We start from the raw sequence: 23,338 nt of genomic DNA, 5'->3' as shown, positions 1-23,338 counted from the left end.
TACTTTGATCAAAGTAAAAAACATCAAAATGAAGCCGCCCCTCACCTCCCTCCCGTCCCTGCCCCGCATTCTCTTTGTCGGGCTAGAGTCTCTTCCTTATTTCTCTGCTGTTACTGCTTACTTACCCTTGGAGAAGGGAATGCCTACCCACTTCAGTATGCTGGCCTGGAGAATTCCATGGACTGTATAGTCCATGGGGTGGCAGTGAGTCAGACACAACTCAGCAACTTTCTCTATTGGTTACTTACACACACACACACACACACACACACACATACACACACGAGCTCCACTACTGCAGAGACGTCGGGCTAGTCACTTGCTTATTTCTCTGCTGTTATTGCACACACACACACACACACACACACACACACACACACACGAGCTCCACTACTGCAGAGATGAACCTGTCACCACGACAGCTTCTAGAAAAGGGCGTGGCACACAGCCGGCGTGGGATACAGGCAAGGATCAAGACCTGGTGTGAACGCCCACCTAGTGCGCCTGCCTGGGGGGCGGGGCCTGCCTGGGGGGCGGGGCCTGCCTGGGGGGCGGGGCCTGCCTGGGGGGCGGGGCCTGCCTGGGGGGCGGGGCCTGCCTGGGGGGCGGGGCCTGCCTGGGGGGCGGGGCCTGCCTGGGGGGCGGGGCCTGCCTGGGGGCGGGGCCTGCCTGGGGGCGGGGCCTGCCTGGGGGCGGGGCCTGCCTGGGGGGCGGGGCCTGCCTGGGGGCGGGGCCTGAGCCCGGCCTCACCTTCCTCTGCATCTTCTCCAGCAGCTTGCTCTTGGCCCTCACTTCCTCCTGGATGGAGTCGTAGACGTTGAGCAGTACCCAGTCCCCGCTGTCCTCGTCCGAGTTCTGCAGGGCCGCCACCAGCTGCTTCTTGCGCTCGTCCGCGTACCGCTTCCGCCGCCTGTGCTTCTCCTTCAGGTCCTTGTTCTTGGCCTGCTCCCCCCCGACCACCTGCTGTTCCAACAGCTGCAAGCTGCCGGCGGGGAGGAGAAAGCAAACGTGACAAAGTCTGCCGATCACTGAGCACTGGCTGTCCAGGCTGATCTCCCCGACTCCTTCCAACAACCCCGCTTCACAGACAGGTACACTGAGGCCCGGGGAGGTGACTGCTGTTGGCTCGGGGTCAGACCCAGCGTTCCTTCTGGGCGAGAGTCTCCCTCCGCCCAGGGCTGCCCCACCCACTTCCCGGGGCTGGTGGTCCTGCCACAGAGCAAGCTCCCGGCTGTGCTCCCAGGGCACCTGCAGATCAGAGTACCCCTAGGTTGTGGGGAATGACGGTCAGTGCATAATGTTTCATCAGGGACACAAACAGTTCTTTTTTTTAAAATATTTATATCTAAAATGCTTTAAAAAATTATAGAGTTTTGCCTTTTAAAAGCACAAATTTGAAATAACTACAAAGGCTCAGGTGGAAATCCTTACTCAACTAAAGCACCACAGAAGTGTCTTGACTGTGCCTCTTCCCAAAGGGATGCAAGGGTCGGATAACTAAAGGCATGACACGGACTCATAACAGGACAGGCGACCACAGTCAAGGGAAAGAAGGAACCATGCAAACCCAGCCACCCAGTCCAGACCTGCTTCAGGCTCAGCTCTGAGCTCAACAGCAGCCAGGATACAGGTGAGCCACGTCCAAGTCGCTGCTTTGCTTAAAATCCTTCTAGGGTCCCCATCAGGATGGACCCCAAGCCTCCAGGGGCACACATCTGCCCCGGAACCCCACCACCCCTTCCTTGCTCCAGCTTTAATCCCGGGGCGGCTGCTTCTCCAAACACCCAGGCTGTTTCCACCCCCTGCACCCACTTTGCACCACCTCACTGTGCCCTATCCCTCGAATGCCACCCCTGAGACATCTGTCCTGCATACCTTCTTCAAGGGCCCCCTCTTCTGAGAAGCCCTCCCTGACCACACTCCAGACCACACCGTGAAAACCACCACCTGTGCTGTGAGTTTTCACCAAGCTGCTGCCTCTTGGGGCATCGTGCCGTGCGGCCCTCACAACAAGCTTCCCAGCCTGGAACTCTCTCACCCACTGTGTAGGTGAGAGACTGAGGGACAGAGAGGTAATCTCAGCCCAGGTGGCAGAGCTGGGCGATGGCGGAGGCAGATGGGAACGCAGCCAGTCTATCCGCTCCAGAACCTGACTCCCCCTGGACTGAGAGCTTCTTGAAGGCCAAGGTGATATCCCATCCATGCTTGCGTCCTGACGCCTGATACATAGTAGATCCTCAGTTAGTGTTTGAACCATAGTCTGTGGGGCCAGGAGGGGGCTGAACCGCTGGCTGTGGGGCTGACTCTGTCATGGAGATGGGCCTGACTGCAATCTCATTTACGGAAGTGAGAACCAAGGCTCAGAGATGTTAAGTGACTTGCACAAAGCCGCACAGCAAGGGAGGAAAGTCCAGGTCAGCAGGCAGCCCCAGGGTGTGTCGGGAGTGGCCTGTCCCTAGAGGGAGCATGTCTTCCACGAGGGAGGGACTGGAGGCTAGGCTGTGGTGCTGGTGTGCTAGTTGCCCAGTGGTGTCTGACTCTTTGCGACCCCATGGACTGTAGCCCACCAGGCTCCTGTCTGTGGAATTCTTCAGGCAAGAATACTGGAGTGGGTAGCCATTCTCTTCTCCAGGGGATCTACCTGACCCAGGGATCGAACCTGGGTCTCCCACATTGTTTAGGTCAGTTCAGTCGCTCAGTCGTGTCTGACTCTTTGAGACCCCGTGGACTGCAGCACGCCAGACTTCCCTGTCCTTCACCAACTCCTGGAGCTTGCTCAAACTCATGTCTGTTGAGTCGGTGATGCCATCCAACCATCTCATCCTCTGTCATCCCCTTCTCCTCCTGCCTTCAGTCTTTCCCAGCATTAGGGTCTTTTCTAATGAGTCAGTTCTTCGCATCAAGTGGCCAAAGTATTGGAGTTTCAGCTTCAGCATCAGTCCTTCCAGTGAATATTCAGGACTGATTTCCTTTAGGATGGACTGGTTGGATCTCCTTGCAGTCCAGGGGATTCTTAAGAACCTTCTCCAACACCACAGTTCAAAAGCATCAATTCCTCAGCACTCAGCTTTCTTTATGGTCCAACTCTCACATCCATGCATGACTACTAGAAAAACCATAGCCATAACTAGACAGACCTTTGTTGGCAAAGTAATGTCTCTGTTTTTTAATATGCTGTCTAGGTTGGTCATAGCTTTTCTTCCAAGGAGCAAGCGTCTTTTAATTTCACTGTTGCAGTCACCATCTGCAGTGATTTTGGAACCCAAGGAAATGAAGTCTCTCACTGTTTCCATTGTTTCCCCATCTATTTGTCATGAAGTGATGGACCAGATGCCATGATCTTTGTTTTTTGAATGTTGAGTTTTAAGCCAGGTTTTTCACTCTCCTCTTTCACCTTCATCAAGAGGCTCTTTAGTTCCTCTTCACTTTCTGCCAAAAGGGTGGTGATATCTGCATGTCTGAGGTTACTGATATTTCTCCCGGCAATCTTGATTCCAGCTTGTGCTTCAGCCACCTGGCGTTTGATTTCTGCCTCCACATTGTAGGCAGATTCTTGACCATCTAAGACCCGGGGAAAGCCTGCATCGCCTGCCCTGGGCTCCTGAAACCTGCAGGGCGGGCCCCCGAGAAAGCCAGGTGGGGACTGTCCCCGCCCCCCACAGTAGCTGCTCCCCCCGCAAGCATCTGATGGGATCTGGAGGCACCTGAGCCGCTTCCTGAGCAGAGAGCCCTGCCACCCGGCTGACTGGCCCCTCCGCACCGCACCACTCCTGGGGAGGACCGGCCCAGTAGCCATGTTTGGGGAGGGCTGGGTGGGGCTCAGGAAGGATCTCTGGGTCCCGCCATCCAGCCCGGGCCCTGGGCTCCCTCCCGCCACCGCCACCGCGGTGGGACCCCACCGCGCCCACCCCCCGCCCCCCAGGTCCCACTGCCCTGGGCTCAGGTGCTTACCGGGCGAGCACTTGCTGTTGGTCCACGGTGGGCAGGAGGTCACTGGCGAGCGTGGCCGCGCCCTCCCTCCTCGCGCCGGCCCCGGCCAGCAGAGAGCGGGGCTGAGCCTCCAAGGCCTCCGGCGCTTCAGACTGGGCTTCCTGGGCTTCCGCGACGGGCTCTGCTGCCAACACCAGCTCCTCCGTCGCCCCCGGGCCCAGGTCAACCTCCTAAGTGCAACCAGAAGCCAAGGTGGAGGCGGGGGCCAACTCCTGGGCACGAGCTCACCGCAGCCTCAACCCTGGCTAGGGCGGCCGGCCCCTGGCGGCCCACGACATCACTACGGGCTCGGGGACACCCCGTCATTAAAAACATGCACCCAGTCAACTTCCTGCCACCTTTCTGACCAACACCCCCCAAAACATCCCCCAGCTCACTCTCCCTCCTGCCCCTTACCATCTAGACTCCACACAGCAGCTAGGGCAATTTTTGTTTGTTTTTTGGCCTTGCTGTGCGGTTGGCAGAATCTTACTTACAATCAGGGACTGAATCCGTGGAACCAAGCCCCCTGTGGTGGAAGCACAGAGTCCTAACCACTGGACCACTAGGGAGTTCCCGGAATTTTCTTAAACTATAAATTGATCCTTCGCAGACCCCCCCATCACATCTGCAGTCAAACTCAGTTTCTTCCGCGGCCTGCTGCACCCCCGGTGCCCACCCCCTCCTCCCACTGCCTGCCCCCACCCCCCACCCACCCCACTGCTTCCCTGACCTCCTTTTCTGGCACTGAGAACTTGGAGATCTTTCCGGCCACAGGACTCTGGCACCTGCTGCCCCCGCACCCCACCCCAACCCCGGCTCCGTGCTCTTTCCCCTGCCGCCCCGGCTCCTTCTCCCTGCTTGAGTCCCACATCTCAAGGTCACTTGCTGCCCAGGGGGACCCCCGACCTCCCCAGATACCCTCTGCTGAGAAGCTGCAGGCTGGCTCCTACCCAGTGATCAGGCCCAGAGGCCAGCAGGTCGCTTCCTCTCTCCACAAATGTGGGCAGATTTAAAGTCTTCCTCCCGCTTCCCTCGGATGGTTGTGCTTTCTGAAGCAGAAGTGGGGGTGGGGAAAGGTGGGGTCTGAGAGCAGCAGAGCTCAACACGGCCCCCCGCCGCCTGGGGGGTTCCCTGCCAGCGCCTCGGGGCCTCCAGCTCCGCTCTGTGGCCCTCATCCACCACACACGCTGGGCCTCTGTGCTTTACACCAGGGCTCCACTGCTGAGCAAAGGCTGAACATCACCCTGGAACAGTGGCCTCTCGGTAAAAAATCAATAAATAGAGGTGAGGACTCCTCAGATTTGCATGCTGCTTTGTGCTGGGGGAGGGCCGGGGGTATTGTCCCCATTTTATGGGTGAGGAAACTGAGGCCAGAGAGTGAGGAGACAAGCGAGAGCATCCCAGCAAGAATCAGGCCCCTGGAGGTCCCCACCACCACCACTCAGGGCAGAGGGTACTCACATTCCTGGGTGGGAGGTCCTCAGCCACCTCAGCTTCAGACCCGAGGTCAGCGGGCTCCAGCAGATCTGTCAGGGAAGGGTGCTTGCAGGAGAACAAGTTAGGGAAGCAGGGGTTGGGTCAGGATCATCCTCTGGGGCCCTGCCCCACCCTTCCTGCCTGCTCCCCAACCCCACCAACTCCTCCTGCAGGGAGCAGGGAGAACAGAGGAGAGAGGAGGTGAGGCAGAGAGGAGAGGCACTCCTGTTCCAGGCCTGCCACCTGCCTGACCTCACAGGACGCATGTGTCAGCATCCCCATTTAACAGATGAGGAAACTGAGGCCCAGAGAGACAGCTGGACAAGGTCACACAGCTGAGTGAGGGGTAGAGCTGGGATCTGAACCCGGGTCTCTCTGATTCAAAGGCCTGTACGCTTTAGACAGAGAGAGAAAGGAAAGGAGGGAAGAAAAAAGATTTTTAAACATAAAACAGAGGGTTGAAAAGGGAGAGAAGGCCTTGGACCAAGGGGCAGGATGGAGGAGAAGCAGCCCCTCTAGACCCCTGGGCGGCCCCTGAAAGGAAGCAGGACTCTCACAGAACTCCCACCTCCCCTAGGAGAACAGGCTGGCTGAGGAGAGGTGTAACCATGGCAACCAGCAGCCGCCCCCCCCCCCCCACGGGTGTCCCCGTGTCAGCAGAACAAGGGCCCACCCGGCATCGCCTGGGATCTCATCCTGACCTTCCCACTGGTTTACAGAGCCTTAGCCAGAGCTCCCCTTTCCCGGACCCCGGACCCCTGAGACACAGCCACGCCCCCGCCGGGCTCACCCCCTCCCCTGAACTTCCGCGTATCAACCCGCGTGACGTCAGGTACCTGCGTGGTCACCTTGGGGACGTCCACCGGGGGCGCTTCCGGCCTGGACACCGTGGAGAACCTGGCCAGCTTGGCCGCCACCTCGGCGTAGGGGTCGTGCAGGCCGGGTAGCAGCTCCAGCGCCATCAGCGGGGGCTCCTCCTCCAACAGGGGCTCCATGGCGCCCCGGCCCACGTTGTCAGGCAGTGGGTAGCAGCCCCCAGCGTCTGAATCAGGCACGGAGAACTCCAGGCTGCAGGGCTCCTCTGGCCCAGAGAAGGCCGTGCAGACGGAGTTCTCTCTCAGCGTGGAAGACTCATCGGACCCCAGAGACGCCTCGGACTTGGAGGCCGCCATCTTGGGCAGCTCCTCAAACCCGGAGGAGACCTGAGCCTTGAAGGAGTCCTCACTGGGCACGGGCTCAGGCATAGAGTAGATCTCGGGTCTCTCGGCCATCTTAAACTCGAAAGGAGGCAAGTACTCCGAACTGCTGGCAAATTCAGCCCTGGACAGGACCTCAGCCTTGTAGAGGACTTCCGCCTTCAGGACAGCCTCTGCAGGAGACACCTTCCTTTAGCTCTTTACAGGGTGGACTGGGGTGGCGGGGGGCGGGAGGCAGCCCTTCCCTGGAAGCTGGCCGCAGGCCCACCATCTCCAAGAGACCAGCTTAAAAGTCAGAGCCTCTGGGCCCCCAAACGCTGACTTTCCATCTCTGCCCCTCAGAACTCAAGTCCTATCTCCTTCCACCTCTTCCAGGAAGTCCTCCCTGACCAGCTCCATGATGTCTCCATTCTCTGACTGCCCCAGCCATTAGGGGCTGGACTCTTACCCCTGTGCCTTGGGTCTGCTCTTTATACATAAACTGGCTGTCCTGCCAGTATTATTGCCTCAAAAGCAGAGAGCTCCTGACCCAAAGATTTCACACCCAAGACCCTCAGGGCCCACTCCTGGCATAACCAGCTCCAGGCCCTTGTCCACAGGACAAGCTAGAGCCGTGGGAGTTAAATGAATGCTGCAGATGAGTATTAGCGAGACCAAGTAAAGTCCCTCGGAGGCCTGATACTCAAAGTGGGCTGGAGGAAACACTCTCCAGGACAGAAAGTGCTAAAACCTGCTCCTCGGTCTTCCTCTGGGGCTGCATCTCCCTGCCAGCTGGGATGGGGGGAAAGTACCACAGGCCTCCTGCTGCCAGCTCACGGGCCCGCTCCTTCGGGTCCATCCACCGTGTCCTGGGCTTCCCCGAGAGAGCCCTGATGTCCCCTTTGCTAGGGTCGTTCACCTCCCCCCCCCCCCCCCCGCCTAGGGGTCCCTGACACCCAGGAGCCGGACCACACGGCTGAAGGAGAGCAGCGAGCGAGCTCCACCTGCCGCACCCCATCGCCTGCGACACCGCCTGACCCACCCGCCCCGTCCGTGGAAGAACTGTCTTCCACAAAACAGACCCCTGGTGCCAAAAAGGTTGGGGACCTCTGTGCGTAGCTCACAGCCTGAACCTCTCCCAGCCTCGGCTTGCACACCTGCCGTGTGAGGAAGCAGTGAGTCCCAACTCACCGAGGGCAGGCAGGGGAAGTGCCTACCTACCCAGTACCTGGCACACAGCAACGCCCCATAAACGGGACCAACGATGTGAACGCCGTCATCATTACAACGTGGATTTTATAGTATTTATGGGCTTCCCTGGTGGCTCAGATAGTAAAGTGTCTGCCTACAATGCGGGAGACCTGGGTTCAATCCCTGGGTTGGGAAGATCCCCTGGAGAAGGAAATGACTACCCACTCCACTATTCTGGCCTGGAGAACCCCATGGACAGAGGAGCCTGGTGGGCTACAGTCCATGGGGTCGCAAAGAATCGGACACGACTGAGCGACTAACACAGTGAGTCCTAGGAAGTCTGGGCTACCTGGCAGCACAGGGTGTTTGAAAGATAGCGGTGGGATGGAACATTCTAGAATGCCAAACAGAAGACAAAAATTCCCAGGAAGTTAAAAATCTCTTGCTAAGGATTGCCTACTTTGAGGTGTGGTTGCTCTGATGACAGATGGGCTCTAAAGTGGAAGAGAGACTGTAGAAAATGCAGAAACCGGGGGAAGGGGCTTACCCATAAAACTTGGGTGATCTGTTGCCACTCAAGTCAGCCTTGGGCGGGGACCCAGCCTTCGGCCCCCAGCGCAGAGCCGTGAGTGAGAACGCTGACCCCGGGATCAGACTGCTAGAGTCAAATCCCGGCTCCGCTTTAAAAGCTGTGTGACCTCGGGGAATTTCCTCACCCTCTCTGGGCCTCAGTTTCCTCAACTGTCAAGTGAGGGTGATGGAGGTGCCTGCCTTGCTGGGCGGTTGCGAGGAGGAAACAGAACTGGGGCCCGTCGGCGGGGGGCGGGGGCAGCAGGCTGGGCTCCCTGCTGCCGGGCGGGCCCGCCCACCTGTCTCCTTCCGCAGGTTCTGCTCCAGCGTGGACAGCTTCACGTCGTACGAGTTGCGCATGGCGGTGATGTCCTCCTCCAGCCGGGCCCTGGACTCCTGCTCCGCCTCGTAGTCGGCCCTCAGCTGGGCCAGGCGCGCCTCGTACTCCTGGAGAGGTGAGCGGGGGACGGAGGGGAGCGCTCTATGACCGCTTCCAATCGCGGCTTTAGGGAAGCCTCCTCTGTCCCACAATCCAGGAAACGCAGCTGAGCCCAAGGAACAGAATTAAGATGATCTCCACGATGCTGGGGGGACTCCTGGCTGGGGAAGACCCTTCTGAACTCTTGTCTAAGCGTGTTTTAACACGCTAATAACATATGCGTGCACGCTAAATCTCTTCCGTCGTGTCCAGCTTTTTGCGACCCCATGGACTGCAGCCCGCCAGACTTCTCTGTCCGTGGGATTCTCCAGGCCAGAGTACTGGAGTGGGTTGCCATTTCCTCCTCCAGGAGATCTTCCCGATCCAGGGATCAAACCCACGTCTCTTATGCCTCCTGCATTGGCAGGTGGGCTCTTTACTGCTAGCGCCACTTGGGAAGCCTGTATATGTGTCTATAATCTAATTTTTCCACAAAGCGATAGATCACAAACACCTTTCTGCATCGACAAATACAGTTTAACCAAATGGTTCTCAACCCATCGAAGACAAAATAAATCACTATACCTCTGCTTAGCCATCCATCTTCGCCATCACCACCAGTTCCTGCCCAGACCTGGTTCCCCACTTCTACTCTTGAGTAAGACCGTCCTCCACGGGGCAGCTGTGTGTCCATGGATCATGCTTCAGGGGCTTCCCACGGTTGAGGATAAAATCTACTTCCTCCAGTCGACCTCCAGTCCCCAGTGACCTGGACGGCCCACCCCATCTTTGTCACACTTGGGCACGCCAGCCCCTTTCCACTCCTAGACACACCCACTCCCCCGACCCCTGCCAGCCTCAGGACCTCTGCCCTCGCTCTGAAGCAAGTTCAGCCCTTCGGGCCTCAGCTCAGCGACACCCGCTCAGAGAGGCCTTCCATGAGCGCCCTCTCGGAGGATGCCTACCACCACTCTGGCACTTTGCTTACGTCTTCTCAGCCTTGATCAGAAGTTCCACCGTTCTCTGCCCTTGTTTGATTATAGGTGAACCACCTGGCTCCCTGGCCAGAGGGCAAGCACCGTGCTGTCTTGTAGCCGTGATGCCGGGCACAGAGGGGCACCTGAGTGCTGTGCCACCGAGTCGGCAAGTGCGTGAAGCAGAAAGGCTGGGCAGACTGTCCAGGCGTCTCGTGCGTGCCCCATGGGGAAGGCTGGGCCTCTGTGAACTCACAACACCCCATGAGCTGCGGCTTTCTGGACAGGGTGGCCCTGCAGCGGCAGTGAGCCAGGGGGTGGGACAGGGTTAGAGGTGGGAGCCCCTGCGCACGCCCACCCGACCCCCGGGAAGTACGGGACAAGCGCAGACCCCCAGCACGACACAATCAGCCAGCCTGGGCTCCCAGGGCAGGAGACGAGACAGACCATCATGAAGACCTAGTGGTTTCTGCAGCACAGCCAAGGTGCCGCTGACCTGCCACCGAGATCCAGGGAGGGCCCACCTTGCCCAGAACCACACACAGCTCCTGGCGGTCCCCTGAGACCTGCAGCCCTCACCCCGCCTGCCTTCTCCTGCCCTCGAACCCACGCTCGCCCAGCAGAAGTCCCCTGGCTGGCACTTCAGCCCCAACCCCAGTTCAACCCAGGCCTCAGCCCAGCGGCATGTACAGCCTAGCAAGACCTGACTGGAGACATACACACTTATCTGCACACACGCACACGCCATTCTCACGTGTAAACATGTGACCCCCAAATTACAGGAGGACCTCCAAGTGGGGAGCGCCCCTTTCCGGTCTCTCCATCTTCCCTTCCCTCAACGCTCCTCTCCCTCCATTCCCCGTCTGTCCCTTCACAGAGGAGGAGCGGGAGAAGGGGCGACAGAGGAGGAGATGGCTGGATGGCATCACCGACTCCACGAACATGAGTTTGAGTAAACTCCGGGAGCTGGTGATGGACAGGGAGGCCTTGCGTGCTATAGTCCATGGGGTCACAAAGAGTTGGACACGACTGAGCGACTGAACTGATGACAAAAAATTTTACCAACATCAAACCACTTAATCCTCACCGCACAGTTATAGAGACTTCAAAATGTTTTCTGATCTGTACAGCAAAGCGATTCAGTATGTTTGCAGATTATACTCCTGAAGAGGTCACCTTCCCCCAACATCCTCTTTTTAAGATTTTTTTCTTTGATGTGGGCCACTTTTTAAAGTTTTTATTGAATTTGTTACAATATTGTTTCTGTTTTATGTTTTGTTTTGTTTTTGGCCACAAGGCAGGTGGGATCTCAGCTCCCCAGTCAGGGATCAAACCCGCGTCCCAGGCATTGGAAGGTGAAGTCTCAACCGCTGGACCACCGGGGAAGTCCCTCTGGCATCCTCCTGGGGCAGAGGACAGTCATCCATGGCCAACCCCCCCACGGGAGGACTCCACTCTGTCAGTTCCTGCCCTCCCCCACACCGGACTGCCCCCTCAGTCCCAGATCATTCCTCCCATTCCCTAAAACATGCTCTGCTACTTCCAATCATTATTATTTTTTTGGGGGGGGGAGATGCAGTTTGGGAGATTTAGGGCCCCGGCCACGGATTGAACCAGGAGCCACCTGCCTCCAAGAGATGGAAGCATAGAGCTCCAGGGACCACCAGGACATTGCCATGCTACTTCCAGCATTAAAAACAGCACCACCGTGCCTTGGCCCCACCCTCGCCTCCAGCTGCAGCCCCTAGCAGGCGTGCAGAAGATGCCTGTGGCTGGCTGAATGGGCAGGCGGGGTGGAGAGAATGCAAACCCAGGAACCCCCACAGTCCCGGCTGGCACCTTTTACACCACCCAGCCTCTTCCAGCAGCAGAAAAGCTGCTTTTTGTCCACTCCCAGAGATGAGGAAGGGCTTCCCTGGTGGCTCAGATGGTAAAGAACCCGGCTGCAATGCCTGCGTGTCTAGTTGCTCAGTCATGTCTCTCTGCAACCCCATGGACTGCAGCCCACCCAGCTCCCCTGTCCATGGGATTTCCCAGGCAAGAATACTGGAGTGGGCTGCCATTTCCTCCAGGGGATCTTCACGACCTAGGGATTGAACTAGCGTCTCCTGCGTTCGCAAGCAGATTCTTTATACTAAGCCATCCGAGGACGCTCTGAGCATTGGCTCCACCAGCAACCAGGCCAGAACGGCAGCTCGTCTCCCCTGTGACCACTAGGGGGCGGCGGTGCCCTGCTTCTCACGCTGCCAGGAACCCCACCCGCCCAACCCAGCTTCCCCAGGCAGGAAGCTTGCATCCCAGCCCCATGCCCACACCCCGTCCCCACCCCCAACCCCAGCCCGCTCCCTGTCACCCCCCCAGCCCATACTGTTTTGTGGCCAATGTCTACTCATCCCTGTGTGACTCTAAAACCCTCCCTGAACCCCAGAGTGTCACCGCTCTCATCCTGTGGGCTTGTGCTCAGACATCCCCAAAGACCCCCTCCTCCCAGGACTCCCCCAGGAGCTGGGCCCAGGGCTCCAGGGCCAGCCTGACACCAACTCTGCCCCAGGGGCAGCAGGGGAACAGGTAGAGTGAGCGGCTGAGCCCCCAGAGCCTTCACGGGGGCCCCACTGGGGCTACTGGGGGCTACATCCAGGCCCCTACTCGAACAGTACAAGCCCCTGCCCGTCATGGGCAGCTGGGGGTTCTTCGGTCGATGACCCCCAGACCTCCAGCCCACAGCACAGAGATCTCCCCAGGCCTCACCCAGTCTGCCTCCCAGAGGCTGGGCCCCAGGCCCCCACAGCCTGCCCGGGGGCTTCCCGGGGCCCCAGGACTGAGCCCATCTGAGGTCACAGCTGAGTGGCAGAGGCCCAGTTGCAGACACGCTCCGTCCCTAGCCCCTGCAGAGCTGGCTTTCCCACCAGGGAAGAGCCAGCCGCCTGCAGGGACCACTGAACGTCAAACCCCACCCCATGCTGGGGTCTCGGGATGTGAACCCCCAGAAACCAACAGAGCCTAGGGTCGGGGCAGAGTTAAGGGCAGGGGTGGGAGCCGCTGGGTGTCTGGCCCTGTTGGCACCTCTGGGTCAGCTCCGCGTCTGTCAATCGGCTGTGGGCAGGAGGACCCCACACAGGCGGGAGGACCCAGGGGCCCCAAGGTGACAGCTTTTTCTCGGAGCCCAAACGTGCCACTGAGGGCTCCCTGCGGCCCACCCGGGATGCCCCGCTCTTGGCCCCCAGCGCTCCCACTCTGACCTCGGTGAGGCACCCGCCAGCCCCACTACCAGGGACGGCCCCTCCCCACCGTCGCTCCACCGCCAGCCCTTCGAGCAGGACGTACAGACAGCGGACGGCGCAGCAGACGCCTCCCTTCTCCCCACACCAGCACTCACGGGGGACAGACTGCGCTCTGGAGGTGAGAACCCCGCTTCAAATCCTGGCTCAGATTCACCTCGCTGTGTGACCTTGGGCAAGCCACAGCACCTCTAAAAGCCTCAGCTTCCTGAACTCCAAAAGCGAGGCTGGAGGACCAGCCCCCAGGGGAGGGCGGTGGGGAGGCGGTCTAGTCCTGGAGCCCCACCTCCTTCGGGGCCCACCTGCCCGCCCCGCGCCCTCACCTCCCGGATCAGCTGCTTCTCAGCCTCCATGGCGTGCTGCATCACAGGTGGAGACAACGGCTTTTCCTCAATCTGGACAGGGCTTGGGGGCACCTGATTGTTCAGCAGAGCTGGGAGAAAAGCAGAAACAAGGGGCTCTGACCACGGTGTGCGTGGTCTGCCGGAACTAAGCGTGCCCGTGTGTGTGTGTGCTCAGAGTCATGGCCGGCTCTTTGCGAGCCCAGGGACCGTAGCCCGCCAGGCTCCTCTGTCCACGGGATTTCTCAGGTAAGAATACTGGAGTGGGTTGCCATTTCCTTTTCCAGGGGTTCTTCCTGGATCGGGGATCAAACCCAAGTCTCCTGCATTGGCAGGCAGATTTTTTTCCCACTGATCCACCTGGGAAGCCCCTAGAAATTAAGCAGAAACCCATAAAATGACAACAATGTGTTCATTCAAACAAGACCTCAATACTGAGCTTATTTTGAGCACATCTCTATGTAAAATGCCAACGTGCTCATCCAACAAGCCTTTCTTGGGCACCCGGGGGTTTGGCACTGAACACAACAGACAGGACTCCACACACATTACTTCCATCTGGGGAGGAAAGGCCAGCAAGAGGCAAAGCGATACTTCCTAAGAGAAAGCAAGCAGGGCGGGTGAGGAGAAGTGAAGACCAGGCCGAAGGGCTGTAGTTTAAATCCTGTGGACAGGAAAGACCTCTTAGACAAGGTGTGCGGAAAGCAGTGATCTGAAGGAAATGAGGCAGAGGGTCAGGCAGAGATCCCAGGGACAGACAGAAGGAGCAGTGAGTGCAAAGGCCCTGTGGCAGGCAGGGGGCCGGGACTGTTGCAGGAACAGCCGGGAGGCCACTGAGGCTGGAGCAGAGCGAACGAGGGAGACTGTGAGCCAAGGGCATGGCAGAGGGGAACCTGCCGGCCCTGGCGAGGACTCTGGCTTCAAGTCCGGGTTCCACCGGGCCACTGGAGGGCTTGGGCAGGGCAGGACTCGCGTCTGAACAGGAGCTCCCTGGCTGCCGTGTGGAGAACTGTACTGGGGGTACCAAAAGCACAAGCCAGGAGGCCTGCTGGGGTGGGGGCTCTGCAGTAATTCAGGTGAGAGATGCTAGTGGCTCAGGCCACGGGGTTGCAGTGGACAGAGTCTGGACCTGCTCCAAAGGTTCAGTTCAGTTCAGTCACTCAGGTATGTCCGACTCTTTGCGACCCCATGGACTGCAGCATGCCAGGCCTCCCTGTCCATCACCGGAGCTTGCTCAAAGTCATGTCCATAGAGTCGGTGATGCCATCAGCTAAAGGTTTAGATCCTGTTCTAAAGGTAGATACAACAAAAGAAGAGGCAAAAGTGAGAAGCCAAGGATGATGACACCAAGGTTTCTGGCTTGAACATCTGGAAGGAGAGAGGTGCCACCAGCCGGGTGGGGACAGCTGCAGGACTGGGGAAGATTCAGGGCTCAGTGTCCCATACGTTAGGTTTGGAGTGATGATTAGGTAGATGGCAGGATGTTCAAGACTGGAATTCAGAGGACACGGTGTATCGATCAGGTTCATTTTAATGATGTTTTAACACCCTGGGGGGCTTGATGGCCTGGAGGGGACAGTCCTCCCAGGGTCAACAGCTTTTGGAGGAGCCCACCTTTCATATGCAAACCAATTAACGTCAAGTCCAGGGCTGCTTCTAACTCTCCCACCAGAAGCCAGTATTTCCTCTGCCTGAAATCAACTAGGGCCAGCAGCAGGCGAGCAAGGACAGCATTATGCCCTGATCCCGCCAGGCTTCCTCAAACTAATCAGTCCTGGGCCCTTTCTCTTGCCTGCTGTGTCTTTCCACCAAAACCTCTATCACAGCTCTGGCTCAGGCTGCCCCTGGCTCCTCTGCAGACAGACCTCCCCTGGTGCTTCCTCCCCACCCCCGTGGCCCTGCGTGGCCTGTCGCTCATTGCCGGGGTAGCCGAGTAATGTTAACACTTTGTTGCAATGACATTGATCTCTCTGTGTCACCACTCAGTCAGCCGGGTAAATTAAGACCTGGGCACACATCACACAGCCAGGATAGAGGTCCACGTGTGAGACTCGTGAGCGGGGAGGTGGTGGGTAAAGCCGTGAGACCAGAGGAGCCAGTGTAGACAGAGAAGAGGCTGGAGGACCGGCCCCTGGACAACCTGACGTCAGGAAGATGGGGAGACTCGTCCAAGGGAGCTGAGGAGGAGCGGCTGGAGGGGCAGGGGGACTGGGGTGCGGGTGTCCAGGAAGCAAGGGCTTCAAGGACGAGGGAGGGGATCGTCTGAGTCAACGGATGCGAAGAAGGCAGGTGGGGCCTCCGGAGAACCGATCGCTGGATTTTATCACCAGGAGGCATGGGTTCGATTCTCGGTCTGGGAAGATCCCACATGCCGCAGAGCAACTGAGCCTGTGAGCCACAACTGCTGAGCCCTAACACCGCAACTACTGAAGCCCGTGTGCCCCGGAGCCTGTGCTACACAAGAGAAGCCACTGCAGTGAGAAGCCTGCACACCACAACTACAGAATGGACAACTGGAGAAAAGTCCATGCAGCGACAAAGACCCCGTGCAGCCAAAAATAAATAAATAAATGATTTTTTTAAAAAACCAGGAGGCAGTTTCAGCGGGCTGGGAGCACAGGGCCTGCCTGAACTAGGGGCAAGCGAGCATGGAGGGCCGGTGAAAACAGACCAGTGTTTCCCGTGTTGCTAAAAAGGGGAGGGAGAAATATGCTGGTGACCAGAGGGAGGGCCAGGGCTGAGAGGGCGCCGGCTCACGGGGCATGCCGGGCGATGGGGACCCCTGGAGCTCCGAGTCAGACACCTCTGGCTGGTCTCGAGGCCCAACTCTATAACGTCAAAACATCGGGTACAGTCTGTGGAGCCTTACGGGACAAGTTCTGGGCGAAGCCCACACATGAACCATCTCGTGCAGTCCTCCCAACTGCCCCACAGCCATTGCAAGGCGGGTGACCCATTTCACAGATGAGGACACTGAGGCTCGGAGGGGTCTAAGTCACTTCCCCAAGGAGCCAGAATGTGAGGCAGCGGTTACTGCCTGGCTCTCGGCTCTCTGCCTGCCAGGCACCATCATCCCAGCTTGTTTGGGCTCCACGCTCCGAATCCAGGGAGACAGGACACAGCCGCCCAAGTCTGCCGTGGTAACCACAGGAGGCCTGCAAGCATGGCAGCTGCTGCGTCAGAGTTGGGGGGGCCCAGCAGAGCGCCCCAACTCCCTCCCGGTGCCTCTCACCCCTCCTCCATCGAGCGTCCCCTCCCCTATCCTGGGGCTGGAGGGGAAGAGGAGAAGGCAGGCTGCCCAAGAGGAAGCCTTCACCGTGGTGGTCAAGGCCATCTTCACTTCGTCCCTGCCAGCCCCTGCCAGTCCCTACACCTGGGCACCTCCCACCACCCAGCTTCCCAGGCACCTCCCACCACGCAGCTTCCCAGGCAGCCAGAAGATCTGTTAATCCTTGTGGGTCCCCAAAGTCCCCTGAGACTTTAGTGCCTCCCTGCACAGACTGACCACCCTCATCCTAAAAGGAGATTCTCAACCTGCTAGACTCAAGCACCCCTCCTCCTCTGCGAAGCCTTCCCTGAGGGCCCACCCCCCGCCCCACACGCTCCCTTCTGCCCTGCAGTGCCCTGTCCAGCTCTCTGCCCGAGGGGCACACACTCCTCTGCGGGAGTGTCCCTTCCCTCCCCCGGGAGACTAGGTTAACCATGAGGCAGAACCTGGATCTGAGTCATCTCTGTCTGGATCCCCAGGCCAGGCCCAGGGCCACACACAGTCGGGGTGTGAGTGGGTGGGGGGAGGTGAGAGGAAAGAGAGATTCAAGGACGGATGGCAGGATGGAGTGAATGAGCAGGCAGAGAGGAGGGTAGATAAGGTGGGCGGAGAGAAGGGGTGGGGTGGGCAGAGAGAAGGGTGGTGGGTAAATGATGGAGTGGGCGGGGGTGGGCTGGCGGGCTGGCTGGCTGAGTGGATGGGTAGACGGAGGAGGGGATGAGAAGATCAGTGCAGGCCGAGAATGATGGACAGAGAGGAAGGGAGGAGGCGGATAAATGGATCCATGGATTCGGGTTCTTTGGTGCTCCCTTCCTCCCAGGAATTCTTAGACAGAGATGCCCCTGGAGCCCCTCAGCCACAAGCGAGGGCTCTGCAGGCCCAGGCTCCAGGTCTGGACTGACACCTGCCGGGTGACAGCCAAACTGCCTCTGGGAGTGGAGGCAGGATGCGGGGGAAGGGGGGCGGGGATGTCAGTCAGTCACCCCGCTGCTCAGCAGCACAACATCACGACTCTGCAGCTGCCACTGAGCCAGCAGGCAGACAGGTGGGAGGACCGATGCGCGGCCTGGAGGCAGGGAAGGGGGATGGAGCCTCCAGCTGCTGGGACAGGCCCCGAAGGACTGGCCTCTCCCTGGGGCGTTGGTGGGCACATACCTCCACCCCCGGGGGGCCGTCCCCAGGCAGGGTTCTCCCTGGCTGTTCAAAATCCACGCTCACACGCAGCTGGGAGGAGGTGGGGCATGGCTTCCACGACCCTCAGATGGGGAACCGGAGGCGGGCAGACACAGGGCAGAGCGCTCCTGGCTCCAGCCACCCTGCCGGCGCCCCCGCCGCCGCACCGCCCACCTGACAGGCTGCCGGGGCCCATCTGCTGAGCCAGGATGGCCTTGAGTTTCTTGATCTCCTCCTGGTACTCGCGCAGCAGGGCGTCCTTTGGGTCCTCGTTGATGCGCGGCTTGTTCCGGATGTTCTTGGCGCGGTTGGCGTAGCGCAGCGTGCTGAGCGTCTCGTCGTAGTTGTCGTCGGCGGGCGACAGGCAGGCCACCATCAGCGTCTTGGTGTTGCCGCCCAGTGAGTCCTGGAGCAGCCGGGTCAGCTTTGAGTCCCGGTAGGGGATGTGCCTGCAGCGCCCATCCACCAGGGCCGAGATGACATTGCCCAGCGCCGACAGAGACAGGTTGATCTTGGTGGCCTCCTTGAGCCGCTCCCCCGTGGCGCCCGTCTTGGACTGCCGCTCGCTGCCCGCCAAGTCCACCAGGTTCAGCTTGCCCGCGCGGAGGTGGTCCTTGCCCCGCTCGTCTGCAGACAGACCAGACCAGACAGAGGGGTGAGGGGCCTGGGGTGCGGCGACCCCCTGCAGGAAGGAGGCTCTGGGTGCTCCCCACCCACCAAGGGTCTCAGAGGAGCCCCACTAAGGGGGCCACTAGGATTGCGCCCATGTTACAGGCGGGCAAAGTGAAGCTCAGAAAGAGCGTGTGACTCGCCCAAGGTCATGGCTTGCTAAGCAGCAGATTTAAGGCCAGAACCCAGGGCCGACCCTCCAGGGAGCAGGGGCTGGAGGTGCACGCTTTCCCTGTGTGTCCGGGGTTTCTTGCTGCCATTGTGACAGCTCCTTCGTGTTTCCTGTGAGGCAAAGGCGGTGGAGGGTGGGAGGTGGGGCGTGGGGTAAAGGTCTGGGTCTCCAGGAAGCTGCCGCCCTTCAACGCAGAAAAGCATCAGCTTCGGAGACCCTGGGACCCAGTTCCCATCCAAGCCCTGCCTCCTACTTGCTGTGTGACCTTGGCAGAGCCATATGCTGCCCTGATCTTTGATTCTCACACCGACAAAATGAGGCTGACGACAAATCCCCATCTGGGCTGGCTGATGGAACGGGTAAACGGACAGCGCTGTCACAGAGCCCACTCCAGGCGCGGCACACAGCGGGCCTTCATGCCCCGAGAACACGCCCAGGTCCGCAGGGACCACGGCTGAGCTGGCAGGCAGACCCAGGTGCCGGGTACCTCGGGAGCAGGGGCCCAGAGCATCGCTTGTGAAGACCAGAGGGATCCAGTCTGGGTTCCATCCCTTGGGAGCTGCAGGCCTCAGGGAGCTAACTGCGTCTCAGCCTTTCTCTCGGTAACAGGGGAACCCAAGACCACCGTCAAGGGTCGCGCCTGCCACACAGCAAGTGCTCTTGGAGTGAGATGAGGGCAGAGGAGGGAATTTCCTTCCTGGTTTCCTGCTCGTTGATACCAGAACTGTCCCAGCTTTGCCCAGGAACACAGCTACTTGAAGTGAAGAAAAGGTCTGGCTGATGCCTAGTGGAGTCTTGGGCATGCAAAGGGCTTGATTCTTTGGGCTATTTTTTTTTTTTTTTTAGCAGCAGCAGGCAGGAAGGACTTGGAAACACCCTTCTGGACAGCTCTTTGCAGAAGGTACCAGGTGCCTTAGACAGGTTTGCACCCTCATCCCAGGAGGCCTGCTCCAGGGAATCTGAGGTGACTCTAAGAGCAGAAAAGGCTTTGTGCACAAAAATGTTCATTGCTGCATGTTTACAACACACAGAAACTGGGAATGGGCGTTAAGACCTTGCAGAGGGGTGGGGAGAGGAGGACCGTCCACCCACCGCCCGTGGTCAGGAAGACGTGGCAGGAATGATGTGGGAACATTCGTAAGGACGGCATGGGGAAGAAACTTAAGATTCACTTGTGTTTAAAATTTTCATAGGGAAAAGAAGGACCAAAAGAATACATGCTTAGATGTTAACAGTGGGCTGTGTTTGTAATTTTCCCTACTTTTCTCTTAACTCCTAAATATCTTTATTTGAACCTCTTTTATCATGAAAACAACAAACATCTTAAAAATTCTTTAAAAAACCTGCTTGCAGGCAGCCTGCCTTGTCCTGCAAACTCATCTGCAGAGACCGAGAAGCCCCGACAGGGCTGCGCTCCCCTCCCCTCCTCATCTGTCCTCACCTGGCTGAGTCCCAGCTCCCCACCCACAGCATCATCACATGAAGATGAGACCGTCACTCCAGACCCCATGTCTGCCCCCGGGGGGCAACTCTGGTCCAGCCTGGGGCCAGGTCAGCCCACAGCTGGGCATCATGCTGCATGGACTTCCAGCGACCCAGGGCTTGACCTTGGGCCGGGATCTCTCCAGAACTACGTTCCTACGTGAGCTGAGGCTGCTCCCTGCTCCACTGCTCTCCGAAGTTCTGTCTGGGATGAATGAACCACACACTCGGAGGCAGCTGCAGTGTGAATGGGGAAAACCCAGATGTCAAAGCAACCTGGGTTCAAGTCCCAGCTCCACCTCTTAGCAGTTAAGCAGTGACTTGCAGCACTTAAGCGGGACCCTGAACCCAGCAGGTCCCTAATCTCTCAGAGCCTCCTCTTCCTGACCTGTCAGTGGGAGTGGTAATGCCTGCCTGCGTTTAGGTCTCTGCTGTGAGACTTCAACAGAATGAAGTGTGAAAAGGGCTCAGCACAGCATCCACAGGTGACCTGAAATAAACGAGTACTTCTTCCTATCTTTCCTCTTCCCCTTCTCAGTAACACTTCCAGGAAGAACAAAAAAAAAAAAAGGAAGAGTGAGGTGGCTCAGGAGTAGAGAACATCACAGAAAGAGGAGAATCCAGAAGTTCTGGGCGGCGGGGACTTCCCTGGTGGTCCAGTGGTTAGGAATCTGCCTTCCAGGGCAGGGGACGCAGGTTTGATCCCAGTTGGGGAACTGTTATAATAAGATCCCACGTGCCGTGAGGCAACCAAGCCTGGGAGCCACGACTAGATAGCTGGTCCCACAACAAAGAGCATGCGTGCAGCAGCTAAGACCCGATGCAGCCAAAATAAACAAATACTCTAAAGTTCTGGGTGGAAAAAAAAAACCACAACACGAGTTCTGGGTGGCACATGCTCTGGGGGACAGACCCCTGGGACAGGGGCCCAGCTCAGAGGCTTTCTAGTTGTGTGACCTCAGCTTCCTCATCTGTAAGATGGGGATGCTATGTGTCCACCCCCTGGGGTGTAAGGAGCACATGGGCCAACGCACACGCATTGCCAGGCAGGCGGCAAGTGCACACTGCGACTGCCGGTGCTATTACTGGTGGTGGTAACGCTGTCTCTCCTTTAAACACGGGTCCCGGCACAGGGATGGGCCTCGTGCGATTCCTCCGGGCGATCCCAGCATCTCCTCCCAGCTGGGGCCCTGGTGGCTCCGAGAGGTGAAGGGTCTGGGGTGCTTAGGAGTGGGTGCCCGGCTTGGGAGGCCCGCCCCCTCCAACCCCGCCTGGCCTCACGCACCCACGGCGTAGATCTCGATGCTGATGGTGAAGATGGAGTGGGAGCGAGAGGAGTCCTTGTTCATCAGGGTGTAGCCCACCGAGCGGTTCTTCCAGCCCGCCTCCATGATGCGCTCGCACTGGCCCACGCTGTGCACCGTGTGCATGGACAGCCCCTTCACGTACACCCCCTTCTCCGGGTGCTCCTTCAGCTGCGGGCAGGAGGCTCGGGTCAGGGCTCCCCAGGGAACCCAGGGAAGGGCCCAGTCAGTGCCCACCACGTCTGCCCTCCTGCGGGGCAGGTTGGCACCTCGAATTCCTGTCACAGACCAGGTAGAACAGCCTCAAGATCACCCCCGCCACTTCCTCTGTGCGACCTCGCACCAGCTACATCACCTCCCTGAGCCTCAGTTTCCACATCTGTGAAATGGACATTTCTTAGGGAGGCAGCGGGGACTGTAAACTAAGGCCCGTACGATGCACAGCAGGCAGTGCCTGGCGCCTGGCCAGTGCTCCACGAACGGCCGCCGTGGGCCTCACTGCGGCTGTTGGTGCCCTGGCTGTGGAGGCGGTTTCCCGTCTGGGGATTCAGCCCCCAGGGGGCTGACCCGGTGGTCGTTCACCCAAGGGCTCTGAGTGCTTCTTGCCTGCCTTGCCAACATGGCTTCTGCCCGCGTCTCTCTGCCGCGGCTCCAGGGCAACAAGAATGTTCCCAAACCCGTGGACCACGGCGTGTGAAGGGCTGTCTGCTGCCCAGAGTCCCCGCTGGCCCACAGCTCAGCTTGGCCCGTGGCTCCCTCCAGCCCTCAGCAGGACAGCAGTGAGTAAATTAATTTATCTGACTGCTGCCCGCTCGCTCTCCAGGCAGCCAAGCTGTTGTGTTGCTGACACAGAGCTGTGAAACTCAATATTTTTCCAGTGTGAGAGGAAATACAAACCACTCTGGCAGGAGCAAGAATGAACTGGGACAGAAGTCATCTGTCTGCTGCTCTGGGCCAGGGCAGGCTCGTGTGCTGTGCCCCAGGGCAGCTACAGCGTCCCAGGTGGGGTTGGACCCCTGCTGCAGAGTTAGGGGGCGGGTGGGGCGGTGAGTGAGGGTGGCCAGCACCGGCTTGCCCTGGCAGCCCCCGTCTGGAGAAGGAGCCAGACCCAGACTGAAGGATCGGGTCTCAGGGAACAGTTAAGCCGCCGAGGCACAGAAAGGCTAAGTGACTGACTTGCTGGAGGCGGCAGTGGACGAGGCTGGGATTAGGACAGAGTCTGCAGCGGCTTCCCTGGTGGCTCAGGGGGTGAAGAATCTGCCCGCAGTGCGGGAGACCTGGGTTCAATCCCTGGGTCAGGAAGATCCACTGGAGAAGGGAAAGGCTACTGACTCCAGGATCCTGGCCTGGAGAATTTCACGGACTGTATAGTCCACGGGGTCACAAAGAGCCAGACACGAGTGAACGACCTTCACTTTCACTGCAGTACCCTGGAGGATGACACAGGGCAGACCTTGACCTTGGAGGTGGCTGTGAGGATGGAGCTCAGAGGCCAGAAGCGGGAGTCGCAGCCCACCGAGCAGGGCTGGAGGGAGGCCTGGGAGGTGTGCCCACACTGCAGCCTAGACGCCAGCAGGGCACATGGTGGGCACGGGGGAGGGGATGGCTGCTCCCAGCCTCAGGAAGAATGCAGCTTCTCATCTGTACTCAGACAGGCCCGGGCTAGACACTTGGTCCTGACTTGCTACTTTTTAGGGAAGTCACTTTGCCTCTTTTGGCCTCGGTCTCATCTTTAGAGTGAAAATGAAGTTACTCAGTCGTGTCTGACTCTTTGGACTGTAGCCCACTAGGCTCCTCCATCCATGGGATATTCCAGACAAGAGTACTGGAGTGGGTTGCCATTTCCTTCTCCAGGGGATCTTCCCGACCGGGATT

General features: G+C 58.9%; 1 protein-coding gene across 4 annotated transcripts in view; it reads right to left on the bottom strand.

Annotated features, from left to right (window-relative positions):
• KIF17 (kinesin family member 17) overlaps positions 1 to 23,338 on the bottom strand; it is a 51,527-nt gene that overhangs the window by 17,912 nt on the left and 10,277 nt on the right. For all 4 annotated transcript variants that reach the window (XR_011563283.1, XM_070777525.1, XM_070777509.1 and 1 more), the window contains exons 4-12: positions 21,445 to 21,634; positions 18,011 to 18,463; positions 13,378 to 13,487; positions 8,684 to 8,831; positions 6,285 to 6,817; positions 5,434 to 5,514; positions 4,923 to 5,021; positions 3,952 to 4,160; positions 751 to 982 (exon numbers count right to left, since the gene is read on the bottom strand). Coding sequence is in view for 3 of the 4 variants with exons in the window: in XM_070777525.1 (XP_070633626.1) it covers positions 751 to 982; positions 3,952 to 4,160; positions 4,923 to 5,021; positions 5,434 to 5,514; positions 6,285 to 6,817; positions 8,684 to 8,831; positions 13,378 to 13,487; positions 18,011 to 18,463; positions 21,445 to 21,634 (2,055 nt within the window). In the remaining variant the exon portion in view is untranslated. The remainder of the gene's footprint in view (positions 1 to 750; positions 983 to 3,951; positions 4,161 to 4,922; positions 5,022 to 5,433; positions 5,515 to 6,284; positions 6,818 to 8,683; positions 8,832 to 13,377; positions 13,488 to 18,010; positions 18,464 to 21,444; positions 21,635 to 23,338) is intronic.

The sequence above is a fragment of the Bos indicus genome, chromosome 2 (genome assembly GCF_029378745.1).
Source record: "Bos indicus isolate NIAB-ARS_2022 breed Sahiwal x Tharparkar chromosome 2, NIAB-ARS_B.indTharparkar_mat_pri_1.0, whole genome shotgun sequence".
In the NCBI taxonomy this organism is placed as follows: Eukaryota; Metazoa; Chordata; class Mammalia; order Artiodactyla; family Bovidae; genus Bos; species Bos indicus.
This window is presented reverse-complemented; position numbering and strand designations above follow the sequence as displayed.